Source organism: Pygocentrus nattereri, chromosome 29 (assembly GCF_015220715.1).
Source record: "Pygocentrus nattereri isolate fPygNat1 chromosome 29, fPygNat1.pri, whole genome shotgun sequence".
NCBI classification, from domain to species: Eukaryota; Metazoa; Chordata; class Actinopteri; order Characiformes; family Serrasalmidae; genus Pygocentrus; species Pygocentrus nattereri.
Window position 1 is genome coordinate 15,507,816 of NC_051239.1, and position 17,398 is coordinate 15,525,213.

The following is a 17,398-nucleotide window of genomic DNA, read 5'->3' on the forward strand; positions in this document are numbered from 1 at the left end:
GCGGAGGTGCATCTGAGGTGTGAGCCAGAGAGGACGCATTCATTCATTCAGCCAGACAGAAAGGCTGTTTAACTGTTCTCCACTGATCACTAAAACAGGTGTTAGGCTGAGATAGCTGAGAGGCTGAGAGGCTGAGAGGCTGCGTGTGTACAGTACTGTGCAAAAGGGTTCGTCATCTGAGGAAGCGCATTACATATCAAACTGAAAAAAATGAATACTGCGTGCCATTAGAAAGAACACAAATAAACAAATAAAAAAATATAAGAGTTATACATCTTCAGAGCTTTCCTTGAGGACGTCTAGTAGATTCCTACCATCCAGAATGTGCTTCAGTTAATCAGTTCTGTAAATAAAATCAATCGTGTGCTTGTGGAATTTAATAAATTCATACAGTGGCTAACAGCCTAAGGCTGCGGTCACACCTGACACCTCAAACTAACAACCTGTGCTTTTTGCAGGGGTTGAGCAAAAATCCAGTCAGTATAGGCAGTCCTGCTGTGAGGTTGTTTTGTGGGAAAAAAAGTTCAGCATATGGCTAACATTAGCTCGTTAAGCACCAATAAATTGGACAAGAAATGGTTCCTCCATATGTTTAGAGTTTTTTCATAAATATTCCACAATGTTACTCCTGCCTCTGAGGAAACATCTCTGATGTTTGCGAATTAGTGGGGTAAATTTCACCTAGACGAACTAGGCATGAAGCAAAATGAACTGCTACTGAAAGTGAACTGCTTCACGCAGTCCCTCACTGTCCTTTTCTGTTCCAGTGAATAATGGCTTTTTCCCAGGCACATTACTCTGATGTGTCTGATGTGACCACGGATTAAGACTTGTGCTCAGATCTGTGTCCACCTAACCATATTATCTAAAGCTATTAGAATAAATACAAAAAAACAGAAATGCCATAAAAATAAAGAAAATGAGTGGTAGCTCAGTAAAATTTGAGCTAGTTTGGTTTTCTCGATGCCCCTGCCCATAATCCATACCAGGTCTTCGAAATGGTTAAATGAATACATTGACATACATGAAATACATGTTATTTTTATTCATTGCAGTATTAGTCTTCTTCTGAGCAAATTAATGCTTGACCAATTGTATGTATAAATGTATGTATAAAGTCACAGAGACAGAGTCACAGACAGAACATAGGTATACAGTGGAACATGCAAGTTAATATGACTGGAAAGTGCACATAATGGGACTTCTGTGGGATTCTCCATTGTTGTCATCTGCCATGTCTGTACCAGTCAGTCAGCCACCCATACAGTAATTTCCCTGTACTATGAAAAAGAACAGAAAACCTGTTGAACTGAAACATGGGTAAAGCACCTGCCCACTGGCTTCTGTTATAAGTGTTTTTTGAGTTGACTGGTTTTCAGTTCTCTTACCACATTAAAAAGAAAGCTTTCGCCAGCAAAGCGCGTGTGGTAAAAAGCTCAGAGTGTTTGTGTGTGTGTGGGAGAGAGAGAGAGAGAAATTGTTTACTCGGTTCCAGTTTTGATTTTGCTGGAATGTGGATGTCATTTAAAGCATTCCTGTTTTGACAAAGAGGATGTAAATATGTGTTTGTGATGACTCGGTGGATGTAAATAATGCATGTTTGTGTGTGTGTGTGTGTGTGTGTGTGTGTGTGTGTGTGTGTGTGTGTGTGTGTGTGTGTGTGTGTGTGTGTGTGTGTGTGCACTTTTGAACATGCACGTTATGTCTTCAGAGTGAAAAGTAAAGGCATAGAATCAGAAGTATTTTGTCGAGAGAACTGGGAGGTGTTTGTGTGTGCGTGAGGAATTGTTTGTTGTTGGGTGGTTGGTGAAGGGAATGGCACACAGCCCCTAGAGTTTAATCAGAGCTTCCGAAAACTCTTCCTTTTTAGACGCTGCCCTGTCCACACACACACACACACACACACACACACACATACATATTGCTTGAGGGAGCCAGACAGAACATCTGTTATGTATACATACACAAACACACAAACAAAATGTTCTGTGAATATTCTTGTTATTTTGTGCTTTGAAATGTGTTCTTAGACAGTTTGTGTTGGCCATCCTAAAGCCCAAAACTAACCAGTGATGAATGAGGAAAACAATAACTAGCAAATTGTGCATGAAAACAGCTGGGCTGTAATTGTAAGTCTATGTTGTGAGTCTGTAAGGTAGATGGAGCTCATAACGTGGGCAGTGGGTGTAAGTACACAGCAAAAGCTTTTAATAAAGTGGACTTTGAGTGTATATAAGAGTGTCACCGTACAGTAATACAGTTATAAGTACCCAGAGAACGCACTTACTTGCACAATTACTGTTTATTTGCTGACTGTTGGAGGAATTAAATACAAAATGTGGCCTGTACAAAAGATCGTTTTTTTTTAATGTTTTATTTTTTCCAATATGTTAAATTCAGCCAATAAATAGAAATTGTCCACTAAAATTTGCAGAAAAATATTTCACTTTGTTCCCTATAGAGTGACAAAGAGAACAAGTCATTTGACCATGGGTGTTCAAACTTCTCTATATGTCTGTATATTTTTTCATCTTTATTAACCGCAGTACCCTTTGTAGTCAAACTGTCCTTTTAACCCAGTGTTTTTCCTTTGTTTTGCCTGTGACAGAAAGGGCCAAGCCAGTTGGACTTAACAGAGGAGGAATACTCCGTCATGATTGGCTCTGATCTCTGTGACATCACCTTCAATAATGAACAGATGATCTACTGCACCATCAACAGAACACTGAGTTCCAGGACAGGGGAGCTGCCCGTTACTGTGAGTTTAGCGTCATTACTAATGATCTTTTGCTTAAACAACACCACAAGACATGTTCACTGTATGAAATGACAACAAGTAAAAGAAAACTCTGGAGGTTTTCATACATCTGCCAAATTTATTAAAAAAGGAAATCATTGGTCAACAATGACTGGGATTAGATTTCATGTTTCTAAGTAGGGAAGTGAGGGATTCTGGTGTCCAGAACCGGTGATATGGTGGAGGTCACGTGAAAACCCACTTCATTATCACATCAGTAGACCTTTAGTGAACTTTTGCCTATTTTACTATCATTGATAAACACATATTAGTAAATACAGTGTATTAAACATTTAGTAGTACAGTCTGATTCTCTATAGAATATAGACTATATATAATTCAAGAATCTACTGATTATTTTGATGATAATTGGGTAATCAGGGGTTTCTTGAAAAAAGAAAAAGACTTAAGACTTATAATACCAAACCATGCATGCAAATACTGAATACTGGAATAAAAGATACAAAGAAAACAAACATTTAAAAAGCCTTAATTTAATTTAAAATTGAATCAACTACCGTAACAGCCCTACTGCAGTCAGACCAACTGCTAGACTTTTTTGTTGTTTTGTTGGACAACAACCCCTATATGTTCTTTATCCTGCTAATTAGCATGAGACGAGCTCTGAATACCCTCATGAGGTTAATGTGGGCAGCAGTACCAACAGCAGAACAAGAAACTACACTACCCACGCTCCCCTGTGAGAAGCACTCCTGCCAGTGCTTTTATACTTCGTAAAGCCCACAGAAACGAACCCCCATCAAGCTGGAATACATTGCACACATACACGTGAACCCTATCAACTTGTCCCATCATGTTTTAGTGACATGGAGGACAGCACACACCCAGCGCTACAGTAAACCACTCCAGGGTTTTTATCTCCCCTGTTTATCTCTCTGCCTTTATCCTGCCTCCTCTGATTCCAAGCCCTCTCTGCGTAAGCGGCTGGAAGCAGGCGCTGGTGGAGTTGCTACTGTTTTGACTCAAACGATAATTTCACCATCCAAATAAGAGCTAATCAAGGCCACGCCAGCTTCAGCAGTGCAGTCATATCAAGGCCTTTCCGACTGTGTGTGTGTGTGTGTGTGTGTGTGTGTGTGTGTGTGTGTGTGTGTGTGTCAGTGCCTCTTTTGTTTATGCTTATTAGGGAAAGAAAAACAGCTATATTTAACCTCACTGCATCTAATACCCACCAGCCTGCTAATGACCTGGGCAGACACTGATACAGTTAACAGGCCAGCGAGAGAGTGTGTAAGAGAGAGAGAAAGGGAGTATGAGAAAGTAGTGGTGGACAAAAGAGGGAACGCCTGAGAGGAATTCCAAACCCGTGTACCCAGCATACAGACACGAGAGAGCAAACAAGGCCAATGAGACATGCTGGTCAGAGGTCAAGTGAAATCTCATAAGACAGGCGGTTGGTATGTGTTCTCGGGAAAGCCCAGCTCGACACTAGAGGTCTACTATTCACCCCAAGCTCAACAGACCCTGACAGAATATCATGTTTCAAACTGGGTTCAGGGCCATTTTTCACATCAGGCCCATGTTAGGATTCAGGTTGTTTTCTTATGATATTTTTGTGTAGTACACTTGTTTGCATTTAAGGGAAAATCTTTACATAAATTTAGCCTTTTAGCCACTGTAGGTTAAATCAGAATGGGCTAATGCTAGAACTAACAGTTTAATTAGACAAGGGGCAGACTCCATCTGCACAAGGTTCATTATTTTCTTCTCAGTAGATGATGTAGAAGCACACTGGCCTCTCTAACTTTAGCTATGAGGGTCAATATTAAGGCACTTGTGTTTCATAGCAGCACAACGATATATACAGTAATAGTGAGACTGAGACAACACAGTGTTTTTGTGGCAGAGTTGCTGCTTTTTGTAGGTACCGTGTACTACTTTGTACCGACATTCATTATCAAGCACACATATCGCAGACAAAAAAAAACAAGTTGGTTGTGAGGCTAAATGCTGAAATGTAACTATAGTAACATCAGAGATTCTCTAACATAAGCAGACCTCTGCAATCTGAATCAGACATTGTTTGTAAGCCGTTCATGTTCAACTCTGACACCAATGTAGCTCTTCCAAGTGTTATTACATTTGTCTTTAGCAATAACAAAACTGGTCATGAGCCACTAATGTTAGTAGTTTACAAAAATTAATTCTGAAGAAATCATCACTGAGCATTGCTGTTATAATACCCTGAAATACTGTGATTACAATCTAGAGCCGTTTAGTTTTACATGCTGCTGTAGCTAACCATAATAACATTTAGAGCCACTGTTAGAGACACTTTTTTGGGTTTGTGTCTGCTAATAGCTGTTGTGTATGTGAACGTACCTTTTATCATTCAAAAGATTATCAAATCAAAGTAATGGAGATACACAGTTTGGGTGTTTGCTGGGTTGATCAAACCTGATCACCATTGACAAAATAAAACCAAAGCCCAATACAGATAAGTCATGGATGTCTTTACTGTCAAAACATTATGACTTGGTCATTACATCAAATAAGAAGCTTGCTGTGTTATAAAATGTCAAGCTTGCATTAGCATTTTGAGCTTCTCAGTGACGCATTTACTGACGATGCAGCCGTTCCACAGCAACATTTGTTTACATGCAGAGATTTTTGCCAGTCTGATTGATTACATTCCAATTATAGATTAAGCCTGAAGTGTTTATATGCTCACTCTACTCAACATTGTGATGGAAAATCTCCATTTACATCTCCATTTACATAATCCTATCCAAATTTACGCTTATGCGTAGGGTACTGCTTAGTGTAAACGTTACTATGACAACGAGCATCACATGAGTCCAGTCAGAGTGATGAGCAGCAGTGGGCAGTGTTTGTGTTCTTGATTACTTTAAAATGATGTCAGACTCAGAAAAACATACTTCACATGTTCATATTAAAGAAGGCAGAGAGGAAGACGTCGTGTTCTGAGACGCATGAGCTGGAGACCTGTCCCACCGCCGACTTTTAAAGTTCAAAGCATAAACTTCGTCTCCTCTCTAGACCTTTCTGCTCCTGACATGTTGAATGTTATAAGATTTTGCTATGACATGACGCACATGCGCCATGAAACTTTCCAATTTAGAATGTAAGCCTGATTATTATTCTTCTATTTAATGGATTATTTACAGGATTACCCACCTCATTCAATCAGATAGAAATTCCAAAGGGTCTCATTCTAGTCTTTCTGATTGAGGTGTATACGTGGACAATTCTATTCTGATTAGGCTATTAGTTGGATTATTAACGGCTTACTAGGCTGAGTACTTGATTGCATCAGCTACAGCAAAGCATAACTTTCAGCTAATGTTTAGGAGTTTTTGGTTTATTTTCTGTCAACACAGAAAGTAACACAGTAACAAAGCAATGCTCTGTAAAACTATCAGGTCTTAAATTTAGCAGTACCAGTCGGGCCTAGTCGAATTGGGTCTCAAAGTCATGGGTGCGGGTGGGGTTTGGGGCTCAGTTTTATACACATGCAGACCACACTCAGCTATAGTATTTGTTGTTGTTGACAGTATGGTTGTTACCATTACACAGTAAAAAATAATAAAAATAATAATAATTTAAAAAAATGAAATGAACCTCACGAAAACTATTTTGGAGTCTTTGAAATAGCGTGGTTTCTTATTGTTAAGTCCATGCTTTGTTCTGATTACTCAATTCATCAGCAATATAATCAGTAAATTACCCAATTACAAATGTAATCAGTAGTCACAGCCTTAACGGACACACGGTATTGTGAGATTGTCCTGAGGTTTGAGTTCCTCTTTTAGAGAGGCAGTGCTAGAGAAACACTCTGGACGAATATTCTGTGCTTCATGCTAGCTGTTTAATACTCTTCATTTTTGGGGAGGCTATTTATAAATATGTGTGAGAAAGTGTATATTTGTGTGTGATAGTGTGAGAGAGCGGGAGAGAGCAGTTGTTGGCGAGGGATCAAGAGAATCCTTGAAGTTGGAGCCGAAACAGAAAGAAGAAAACGGGTGCTTTCTGCACTGTTCATTAGCCTCTTAACCGTTTGAAGTCACAGTTATTGCTGGTGTTAATAAAAGCATGAAGCAATGTGATATTAATGATGTGTCACTCATATCTCAGTGAAACAAGCAGAGAAAATGGGTCCAAAGTGCAGATACTAAACTTTCAGTCAACGCTGTTATGAATACAGGATTGTTTTGGGGAATGGAAAACAATCCTGTATATTTGGTTAATCAGTATTAAAGAGTCATAAGATGCTTAAGTAAATAAAACCATGTCCTCCTGACTCACAATGAAGTGCGACAAAGATGTGGGAGCTTTGGTCGTGACTGCACATAGGAATTTGTAGAAAGCAGAAACAAAACTGCTTACACTGAGTGACACCACTCATATTATTCTATGTGTGCGGTTTGTGTGCAGTTTTAAAAGCAATCTGCTGTAGCTGTGAACAGTCAGGATTAGGCCAATATGCTGGGGAATTTTCAATTTGTCACGTTCTAAGAAGTTCTCAAATAAATTATAACAAAGCAAAACTATGTGTTATAATGTGCAAATGCTTTTTATTGTGTTAACCGTATTTGTAAAGTGCCTGAGTCTTTTTATTAATGTCTTTGCCCCCCTCTCCTTCTTTCACTCTCTCCATCTCTCGCTCTCTCTCTCGCTCTCTCTCTCTCACAGGTGCGTGTTGGCAATTTCCATAAACAGATAGCAGTGGTTCAGATGGGTGGCAGTGAACTGGCCATCATCGTCACCGTCGCAGTCTGCTGTGTTCTCCTGCTGCTATGCACTGTGGGTAAGTGTACGAATCTGTGTGTGATGGATAGTCTGTTGTCGTGGAGACAGATGCTCCAGATGTGGTTGAGATAAAAGGGGGACAGAGGGGTCAAGGCTTCTGCCGGCGTTTGGCGCATACACACATCCACTGGCAAACACAAAGCCCCCACTGTTCTCTGTGGTGTCTGTTGTAGGTCTTTAATCTTTGAGACTCCATTGAATAGAACAGTCAACTGGCAGTGTGGACCTGAGCCACTGCTCAGGCTTTTGTTGACACAGCAGATGGACAAAAACAATACACAAGAAGTAACACACTGAAAACAGTAATGCATTGATTCAGCTATGTACATTGCTTCCACATGAATAAAGTTCCTAAAGAATAAAGTTGATGTAATGCCTTTTTTTAATGGCCCATATTCAATTTTCTTTTTTTTTTAATAAAAGAGTTTAAGGAAACTCATAAACAGGGTTAGAGTTTCAAAACATACCATTCACTCCCCGGGTCATCACTGAGCTGTGATGGTACAAAAACCAGCACAGTCGCGTACATCTGCTTTTGTAGTCCACAGCAGTTTCGCTCCACATATTTACATTTTATTCTACATTCATCTATTTTCATTTTTTAAGGTCCACTTACAATATTTGTGTGGTAATATGTGCCAAAACAGTCATTTACATTCCCATTTTCCCATCTCTTATCCCTCTTATTTTTGTTACTGTGTGTTTAAGACTGGTTTATGTAAATGAGCTCGGTACTGTTTGGCTGCCCTGTATTGTGCCTTATTCATAAAGCAGTTTGGGCTGAAACTCTCCTTTTAACTTCAGCATGAAAGGGCGGGGCTTAACTGCTGTCAGCCCAATGGATGGCAATATGCAAATGAGCTAATTACATGACATCGCAAAAAAAAAGAATTAAAAATGGGCTGTTTTGCAGCTCACTTTCCATATATGGACTGTAAGGAGTGATGAGTGTACAGTAATTCTAAGGGTTAAAGAGGGGTTGGAAAATGGTCATGTACAAATTAATTAACCTACACAAACATCATAAGTGGACGTCAGGGTGAAAATAAAACAAAAAAAAGTCAAACAAAACACTCAGGAAAAATGTAGGATGGACCCTTTGATGTGCAGTGATATACACACGTGAATCAAGTTAAATCACTTTTTAAGTGAAAGAAAAACTAATACTCTACTCTTATTTCTCTCTCTAGCGCTGGTGGTATACTGCACCAAGAGCCGCAGGGCAGAGCGATACTGGCAGAAGACCCTCTTACAGATGGAGGAAATGGAGTCACAGATCAGAGAGGAGATACGCAAAGGTAACACACTCACACACACAAGTGTAGAAGCAGGCTCTTGAAGAGAGTCTTAAAAGAGTGGAAATCTCATTTCAGGCACTTATGTTTACAAGAGAGCAGAGGAGATGTGGATGAACGTGTGTGTGCACGTAACTCGGTTCATAAAAAGAGTCGGTGCTCGTAAGTGGAAAGAGATGAGAAAGGCATAGAGAAAAGTGTGTGTGTGTGTGTGTGTGTGTGTGTGTTTAGTGTTCCGAGGGGTATAATGTTCAAGTTTGAAGGCCTCGGTGTGCCTTGACAGATTTATGACCAGAAAAAAAAAAAGTAAACGTAAATGCCAAGGACATGAGAGAGAGAGAGAGAGAGAGAGAAAGAGAGAGAGAGAGAAAGAGAGAGAGAGAGAGAGAGAGAGAGGGAGAGAGAGAGAAAGAGAGAAAGAGAGAAAGAGAGAAAGAGAGAGAGAGAGAGAGAGAGAGAAAGAGAGAGAGAGAAAGAGAGAGAGAGAGAAAGAGAGAGAGAGAGAGAGAGAGCGCATGGGTGAGGTGTGTACTGAGGCAAGAGGAAGCGAATGGTCAGCACACACCCCTGAATTATACAATGGACCTAATCAAGAGATATGGGCTTAGAAGCAAAGGTTAAAGGGCATGAGATATACAGGACATTTATAAGGACGAGCTAAAAGTCTCGGTTTTAGACAAACGTTTGTGTTGTAGTCGTGTGTGTCAGTATGGCAGATTGTAGTACAGCGTGACAGAGCTTAAAACAAAGTGTATTGTCCAGTAAATGACTGATAAATAAATGAATCCTTCCCTAACTGGGCAGTCCTGATCTTGCATAGTAAAGCTTGCATAAACAGTACCCTCCAGTCAGTACTGTTGTGCCAGTGAGTACCCTCCAGTCATGAGCTGGAGGTTAGGGAACCAGCCCAGTGACCAGAAGGTCGCCAGCTCGATCCCTTGAGCCGACAGTACGTGACTGAAGTGTCCTTGAGCAAGGCACCTAACCCCCAACTGCTCCCTGGGCGCTGCGGATGGGGCTGCCTACAGGGAAGTGTGTTCACTGCCCCTAGTGTGTATGTGGTGTTTCACTGCACAGATGTGTTAAATGCAGAGGTGAAATAAGGGTCACTTACACAAAACCATTCTCTTTACGTAATTTCACTCCACTGTGTACTTAATAAAAGCCTCTTGACTTGACCCTGACCAATCTGATGTGGTCTTCCTGCCCGCACAGCTCTCTTCATTTGAGTCTGAGAGACTTGGGGAGCGAGAGCTAACAACCAAGCGAAAGCTAACGCCCAAGCAAATGCTAATGACTGGGGAAAAGCTACCCCAGCAAGCATAGCTGTCTGAGCTAGCTGTCCATCTGACTGTCTGTCTGTCTGTCTGTCTGTCTTTTGTTCTTTCATTCATTCATTTGTTCAGTTGGCCATACCAGCACTCCCTTTTCTGCTATAAAAAACAAGATAGTGTATTCAGGGAGTAGATGCAGTGTAAAACATTGCGTTTCACTCATTTCTCTATGCTTGTGCTGTTGCGTTTAGCTCTGCTTAAGTGGCATAGCAGGCTAGGAGTGTTGGACTGGGGGATGTCAATCAGGTGTAATAATTGTGATATTAGGACCACACCCAGGAAGGTCTCAGACAGGACTGAACTGTGTTATGCAGTAGCATATTTTGCATATTTCTCTTTTTTTAATGTAAACTGTTTATTATAACATCCAATTTTAGTATGATACACAGTGTTCCTTGGGACTTGCTAGAAACAAAAGTAACACATTGAATTTACTTGATTCAGGGGCTCCTGAGAGGCACAGCCGTCTAAGTATTGGCCCTGTCATCAGGAGATCAATTTTGATCCCTGTGATGCTACAGCCATCTGTGGCTGGGAGTCCAGAAAGTTCAATGACATTGCATAAGCAGCAGTTCGAAAAGATGCAGTGTCTGGCTTCACATGTCTCGGAGGAAGCCTGTGCCCTCCTAGCATTGGTAGTGTAGTGTGGTAGAGGGAGTCCTACCTAGTGGGTGGAATTGGATACTATATTGGGGAGAATTTGTTGAAACAGAATTTGTTGTTGATTAATTTCCAAAATATATGATTCATTGATTCAGTCCCACACTAAAATATATATACATTATTTTGTCTTTCAGTTTATCAGTTTATTAAGTAATTTTTTTACATTTGGAAATAATTATGTTGGTGTAATATATGTGAAATCTGTAATATGGAGTGATGAACTGCCCCTTAAAAACAGATAAAGAGACAACAGATGAAAATGAGCCTGTTTAGCTCATTTACAGTTCTGCTGATGCTAATTAATGGGCACTGTGACAGTAAATTAGTGTTTGAATAAAGTACATTCAGTGTGTTTGTGGTCCCATTCTGAGGCTTCCGTGTGTGTGTGTGCTGGGATTGTGTGGTGTGAGGTTTGGGTGTAGGACTGGGGATGAGGTTATTGAAAGCAGTAAGCAGGGTGTGAACCACAGTGTGGTCAATAGAAAGTAGAAATGAAACTTAGTGGCCCCCTTAAACCCTTGTGGATGTGGATATGTGTGTCCAAGATAATGAGACTTGTTCTTCTCTTTGTGTTTTCTCACCCTTTTCTGTGATTCGACCCCCTCCTAACCCCCACCATCCGGTCAGGCACGTTTCCACAGTGACAGGGTCTGCAAACAGGCACAAACATGCGCTTTTGTGCATCCTGTGTTGAAAACAATACGAGGAGCGCTCACTTCCTGTCCTCTCCCCCCGAAGAAGCACCCACGCTCGCTTTCCCAACGCTGCTGATCCTGCATCACACACACTCACAGTAATAAGATGGATATTTTATTAAATTTATATCTTCCTCTCACCCCATACGTAGTCGATCAGCCAAGATGTGTTTGGTGTCTGAGGTTTGCTTCTTTTTCAACATCATTTTGCCTTTTACTGGAGCTATGAGGCAAATGTAGCTAACAAGTAGGGGAAACTTATGTATCATCGTGCAAACTGCATTTCTAAGTCATCACACACCATGTGGAGTTGTTCAGTAATCTCAGTTGGCATGTGTGGTTTTTGACACTGTATGGCTCACTGTTAGTCACAAAAATGGGCAAATGTACATTATTAGACTAAAAACAGTAGCAGTAGCTGATCTTAAAGGCTTGATTTTGTCCAGAATTTAATGCCCTGGTTTTTTATAGATAAAATGTCATGCAGTGTCCAAAATCATAAAATACATCGTAAATTACTTAATAACAACGTGGTCTTTCACAATTTAGGCATGCAGTTTGCACAGTGCAAACAGGTGGGCTGTAAGTTTCTATTAGCTGTTAGCTACATTAGCCTCGCAGTTGCAGAAAAAAAGTAAAGACCTCGGTATCTTTCTTCTGAAGATGGCTTCACCTGGCTTCTCTAAGAAAATGACCATCATGAAGAAATGCCTGCAAAAATGCCCATGACTGTCTGGTGCAAAAGGCTTTTCAGACTGAAGGTAAAAATGGCCCAAATCTACAGAGCCCTGCTGGTGACATCCCACATGAATAAAATAATGTGTGGCCATGCCTTATTAACGTGGCCACAACTTAGTAAGGTGTGGGGATGAGATCGTGCCATACTAAGTCGTGGACGCACATTAGGATCTCAATCCCATGCCGTACTAAGTTGTGGCCACGACTTAATTATCTTGTTCCCATGCCTTGCAAAGGTGTGGCCACGCATTATTTTTATTTATACAGGATGTGACCTGCGGAGCTCCGTACAAAACTCATTTACTACCCAAATCTGCTTTCATTGTGCTTTAAATGTGACCTATACGTAACATCGGTATCAGAATATCACACTCCAGAACTGATTCACACAGCCGCTTATCCAACATACACAACTATCCTCCATGCTTCCTTCAGATTAACCGTCTCCGTTCACATGACTTCAGATTTCATCGTTTGCGAACTGCTGCTTTAAACTTGGAGGACAGATCATAGACACTGAAATGAAAAACGAAAGGAAGCCTAATGTCTTTTGTTTTACCTTCCATGGAGAACAACGTTAGTAGGTAAACTCTGTGCAAAAATGTCTGTGTGAGTCATTTTTAGCTCCTCTCTTTATACAGGTGTCCTGATACTTGTTTACACTGCCTGTGCTTATCTCACTTCTCCAAAATGGAAAACGTGAAGCGTGTAAACATAGCAACAGCTGCTTTGATGATGTCGCAGTAAATGGTCCGTTCCTGCATGTGAAAATTCAGGATCCAGATTGAGATGAATTGATGAACAAGTTTCTTAAATTTCAGTCAGACTTGAAGAATTTCAGGTCACATTGCTGTGAACTGGATTTAAGGACAAATGTGAAATGAAAACTTCAGATTCAATGTATTTCTTGCTGGTTCACACTGCCACACAATAAACACACCTGTGTCACATATGGAAAAGATTTGTGGCCACTTTTACCTGCAGTGTGAACGAAGCCAAAGAGGCATGCCATCATTTAAAGATGGATGAGCCCAAATGAAACCTCAAGCTCGAACAACTCACGAAAGCTTTGTTTCACTGAAAGTACACCAAGGCCTTAAGGAAGTAAACTTCAGACACTGAGCATGTCTTGGCTGATGAGCTGCATTTGGGGTAAGGGTGGGAAATTGTGTAAAATTCGATTGTTGCCAAACTATCACACTCAGTTTTCTGAGAGAAAAGCCCAAATTGGCCTCAGATCACCCCAAAGGACCCAACTTATTACTGTGCTCATGGCAACTGGATCAAAACAGCTCTGCCTACACAGTTGAGTGAGTGTGTGTGTGTGTTTTCTGACCAATATAGCTGACTTGGCTGTTTGATAGTTTTTCTTCTTCAGCAGTCGAGCTGTAATGCCTTGTGTTTGTTTGTGTTAGCTTATTGACTTTAATTCAGTATCTATCACAGATTCTGTAGGACTTGAACTAGAACATGAAGGCTGTAATGGCTTTCTGAAGAGACCAAGGAGCCCTGTTGGCTGTTTTGTTTAGCTGTGAACACATACACACCACACATGGTATAGACATCTGAGTTTCTTGTTTTAGCAGGCCGTCTTCACCGAGTTGGATATATGCACAGGATAAAGAGCTTGAGGAGAATGTATTGGAAAAGATTTTGGAATCTCTGGCGAGGAAACACACACATGCTCACAAACACCACGTTCCATTGGTTTGTGGTCGCGTTAACTTCATATTTGTTTTTCTTTTTTCTTTTTCTCCACATCGAACAAACCACAAGTTTCCACATAATGTATGTTGTGTATGTATTGTAGGATTAATTCATGCTCATTTAATTACATCAGCCCAAAGTACTTCTGCCTTTCTTTTCATAATAATATAGTCATAAATTTATAGACAGGCAGCTGACTTGGAAAATGAACTACGAATATAAGCTAATAAAACATTAACATAAATTACTGTTATGAGCAAATGAATTAACATTCATACTGAAAGCTGTGTGATTTGAGCAGATAAATCGTCGGGGTTGAGTTCAGTGAAGTTTTCGTGGTTGGGGAATTGGATGATGTTCAAAAGTAACATTTCTAGAGTCCTATGTCATGAATTTTGCTGTGAATAAGAATTTATGGTTGCTGTTATTTTATTTATTAATATCTATAGTATCTTATATAATCATTATATATATATATAACAAAATTGTTTTATATTAATGAAAATATTGATTATTCAAACTTTTGAAAAATAATAGCTATACACATTAGATGTACACGTGTGCTTTTATGTCAGTGATGAAGCAGTTGTGTTCCTGTGTTTGTGTAACAGGGTTTGCGGAGCTGCAGACGGACATGACTGACTTGACTAAAGAGCTGAACCGCAGCCAAGGCATCCCATTCCTCGAGTACAAGCAGTTTGTTACTCGCACCTTTTTCCCCAAGGTGAGAACTAACACAAAGTGAAAGAGCGCATATATGCATATTTGTATTTGGCTACATTTGAGCCTTATGACATTTCTTAGTCCTGATCCTGGGGACTCACTGCCCAGCACACTTCCAGCTGTTTCTTGCCTTAACCCATCCGGAGCAGAATGAAATGGGAATTCCAACGATTTTCGAAATGTCAGCATAATTCAATCTTTGAGATGTAAACAGTGTCATTCAGTGTGGTATGATGTGAGGTGCTGCATTGTAGAGACATTTACTGATTTCTTCACACTGGTAGTGAAAGGAACCAGGGGTACAACACAGATATAACCATTTTATTTACTATCCTAAAGGATCAGGGAACCCACATGCGTCTTCTGAATTACTGTATGGAAGTTTGAAAATTATAAATAGAGGTAAATCTGAAAAATACAATTTCTTTGGGAAACGTTTTGCCTTACAGTGCCTTGAATGCACCTCTCAGCCTTAATCAGCCTACTAGATTAAATTATCTCAAAACTATAATGAAACAGGCGATCTCTCAGTCATGAGGGAGTGTGTTGTGTTACTGTTCCATGTAATATCTTTCTGTGATGAAGCTTTAAGAGGCATTAAACTCTTTGGACGTCTGGTTCCTGTCACCACTGCTATGAACAATTCTGACTGAAGTTTCTTGAGGAAGGAGCCACTTTGAATGACTTTGTTTACATCTTACTGACTTAATTATGCAAACATTTTGAAAAATAGGTGGAAAAAACACTGCTATATGAGTAACATCCCAACATTATAATTATATAAGGCCATCAGTGAAGAAAAGGATTACATTTACACTTACATTTGCAGCATTTGGCAGACGCTCTTATCCAGAGTGACTTACAACTTCAGCATTTTTACACAGGCAGGCTATGGTAGTGTTAGGAGTCTTGCCCAAGAAGCCTTACTGGTATAGTGTAGGGTACTTGACCAAGTGGTGGTGGTGGTGGGGGGGGGGGGGGGTTACTGCATATAAATGTAGTATTAGTGCAGTAATAGTCCTGAGCACGTTTTTCAGCACAAAACACAGATCTGTTCCAGATGAATGTTTCATATTAAAGGGAAAAAAAACTATGTGTGCCTGCATGTGTGTGTGTGTGTGTATGTGTGTGTGTTCAGTCTGTACGGTGTTAGGGTTTTTTCCCCAAAGGTACAAGCTAGGTTTGTTTGTCTTTTCTCTGTGTTGAAAGCCACAAGCATTATAATTTCCATCAGCACTGTCTGAACAATAGTGGGCACCCAGACAAGAAAACCAAGGATACACCCAAAATGCGCACACACATACACACACACACACACACACACACACACACACACACACACACACACACAGACCGTGGTGGTCTGGTTGTAAGTAGAATGTAAGTAGGCCAAAGCCAGTAGTGGCGAATGTTTTGTAAGGGGATGGAAAGACGCTGTGTGTGTCTGTGTGTACATGTTGAGTGTTGAAAAGTAGCCTGAATAGAAACATAAATACTTTTATTGTGACCTCAGCTCTCTTTCCCCAGCCGGTCTACTGGGATATTAAACTCCCTGCAACACAATCCTCCTTCGCGTCTTTCTTCCACTCCCCCTCGTTCCATCCCTTTCACTCCCTTCTCTCCACTCCCTTCACTCCCTCTGCTTTCTCTCCGCTCATTTTTTATTGTTTCCTCACTCTTAACCTACTCGCCTACTCCTGTGTGAACATCTTATGACGAATGGGCTCCCTGTAAATTAATGTACATTAAAGAATATTTTCTTCCTTCTTCCAAAGGGTTAGCTTTTACAACATTCATAAAATATGTAATAGACTATATAATTACATTCATAATAAAGCAATAAGCTATAAGAGGCATTGCACGTGAAGTCTTCATGAGCATAAAATACAGTCCTCCTGAATTTGAAACCCAAACCCTCTTACATGCAGTAACAGATGGATTAGTGCAGACAAGGCTTTACAGAGATTAGCACGAGTTGATTGACAGAAAATGCCTTGCTGGGATAAACTGGTATTTTTCTCATCTGTGTATTATGGATATTCATATTTTTAGTATTAATATATTATGGTGGAACTGCTGATTGTAACTGGCAGAGGAAAGAATTTACCTTCCTCTGATCAACTGCTAACCTTGCAGCACAGAAGTTCCTCACGCTACTGCTGCAACTTGCAGAACTGCTTAACACACTCGATCACATTTGTGAGAGCACGGCAAATTTAAATAGACATATTCCTTAAAGAAAAAACAAACCATCACTCCTTAGACGTCAAGTCAAAGCCTGATCTGAGCCTGATGTTTATGTGAAAATACAATATTTTGTCAGGCTCAATTCGGGTGGAAGACTTCTGCCAATCAAAAACAGGCATTTCAAGCAGGTTCTTTTATATTTTGTAATTTGAGAGTGAATCCTTCAGTAAATACTGCAATCCTTCAGTACATACTTTAATTCAAAGGCTACTGGCCATCTTTAAGTCTGTTTAGCTTGCTGTGTTTTTGTGCAGTTGTAAAGATAACAAATTGTCAGCTTCCCAGTTTATACAAAAGCCAAGTTCAATACACTTGGTGGTCCATGTGAGCAGCATACCAGTCCATTCACTATGGTATTTAGCGAGATGGCGCAGTATAGAATACAGTTGTTTTAAGGTGGTCATAGTT

General features: G+C 40.2%; 1 protein-coding gene across 1 annotated transcript in view; it reads left to right on the forward strand.

Annotated features, from left to right (window-relative positions):
* Positions 1–17,398, forward strand: part of plxnd1 (plexin D1) — a 107,791-nt gene that overhangs the window by 69,170 nt on the left and 21,223 nt on the right. The window contains exons 20-23 of the mRNA XM_017705725.2: positions 2,609–2,758; positions 7,472–7,586; positions 8,779–8,886; positions 14,632–14,744. Of these exons, the coding sequence (XP_017561214.1) occupies positions 2,609–2,758; positions 7,472–7,586; positions 8,779–8,886; positions 14,632–14,744 (486 nt within the window). The remainder of the gene's footprint in view (positions 1–2,608; positions 2,759–7,471; positions 7,587–8,778; positions 8,887–14,631; positions 14,745–17,398) is intronic.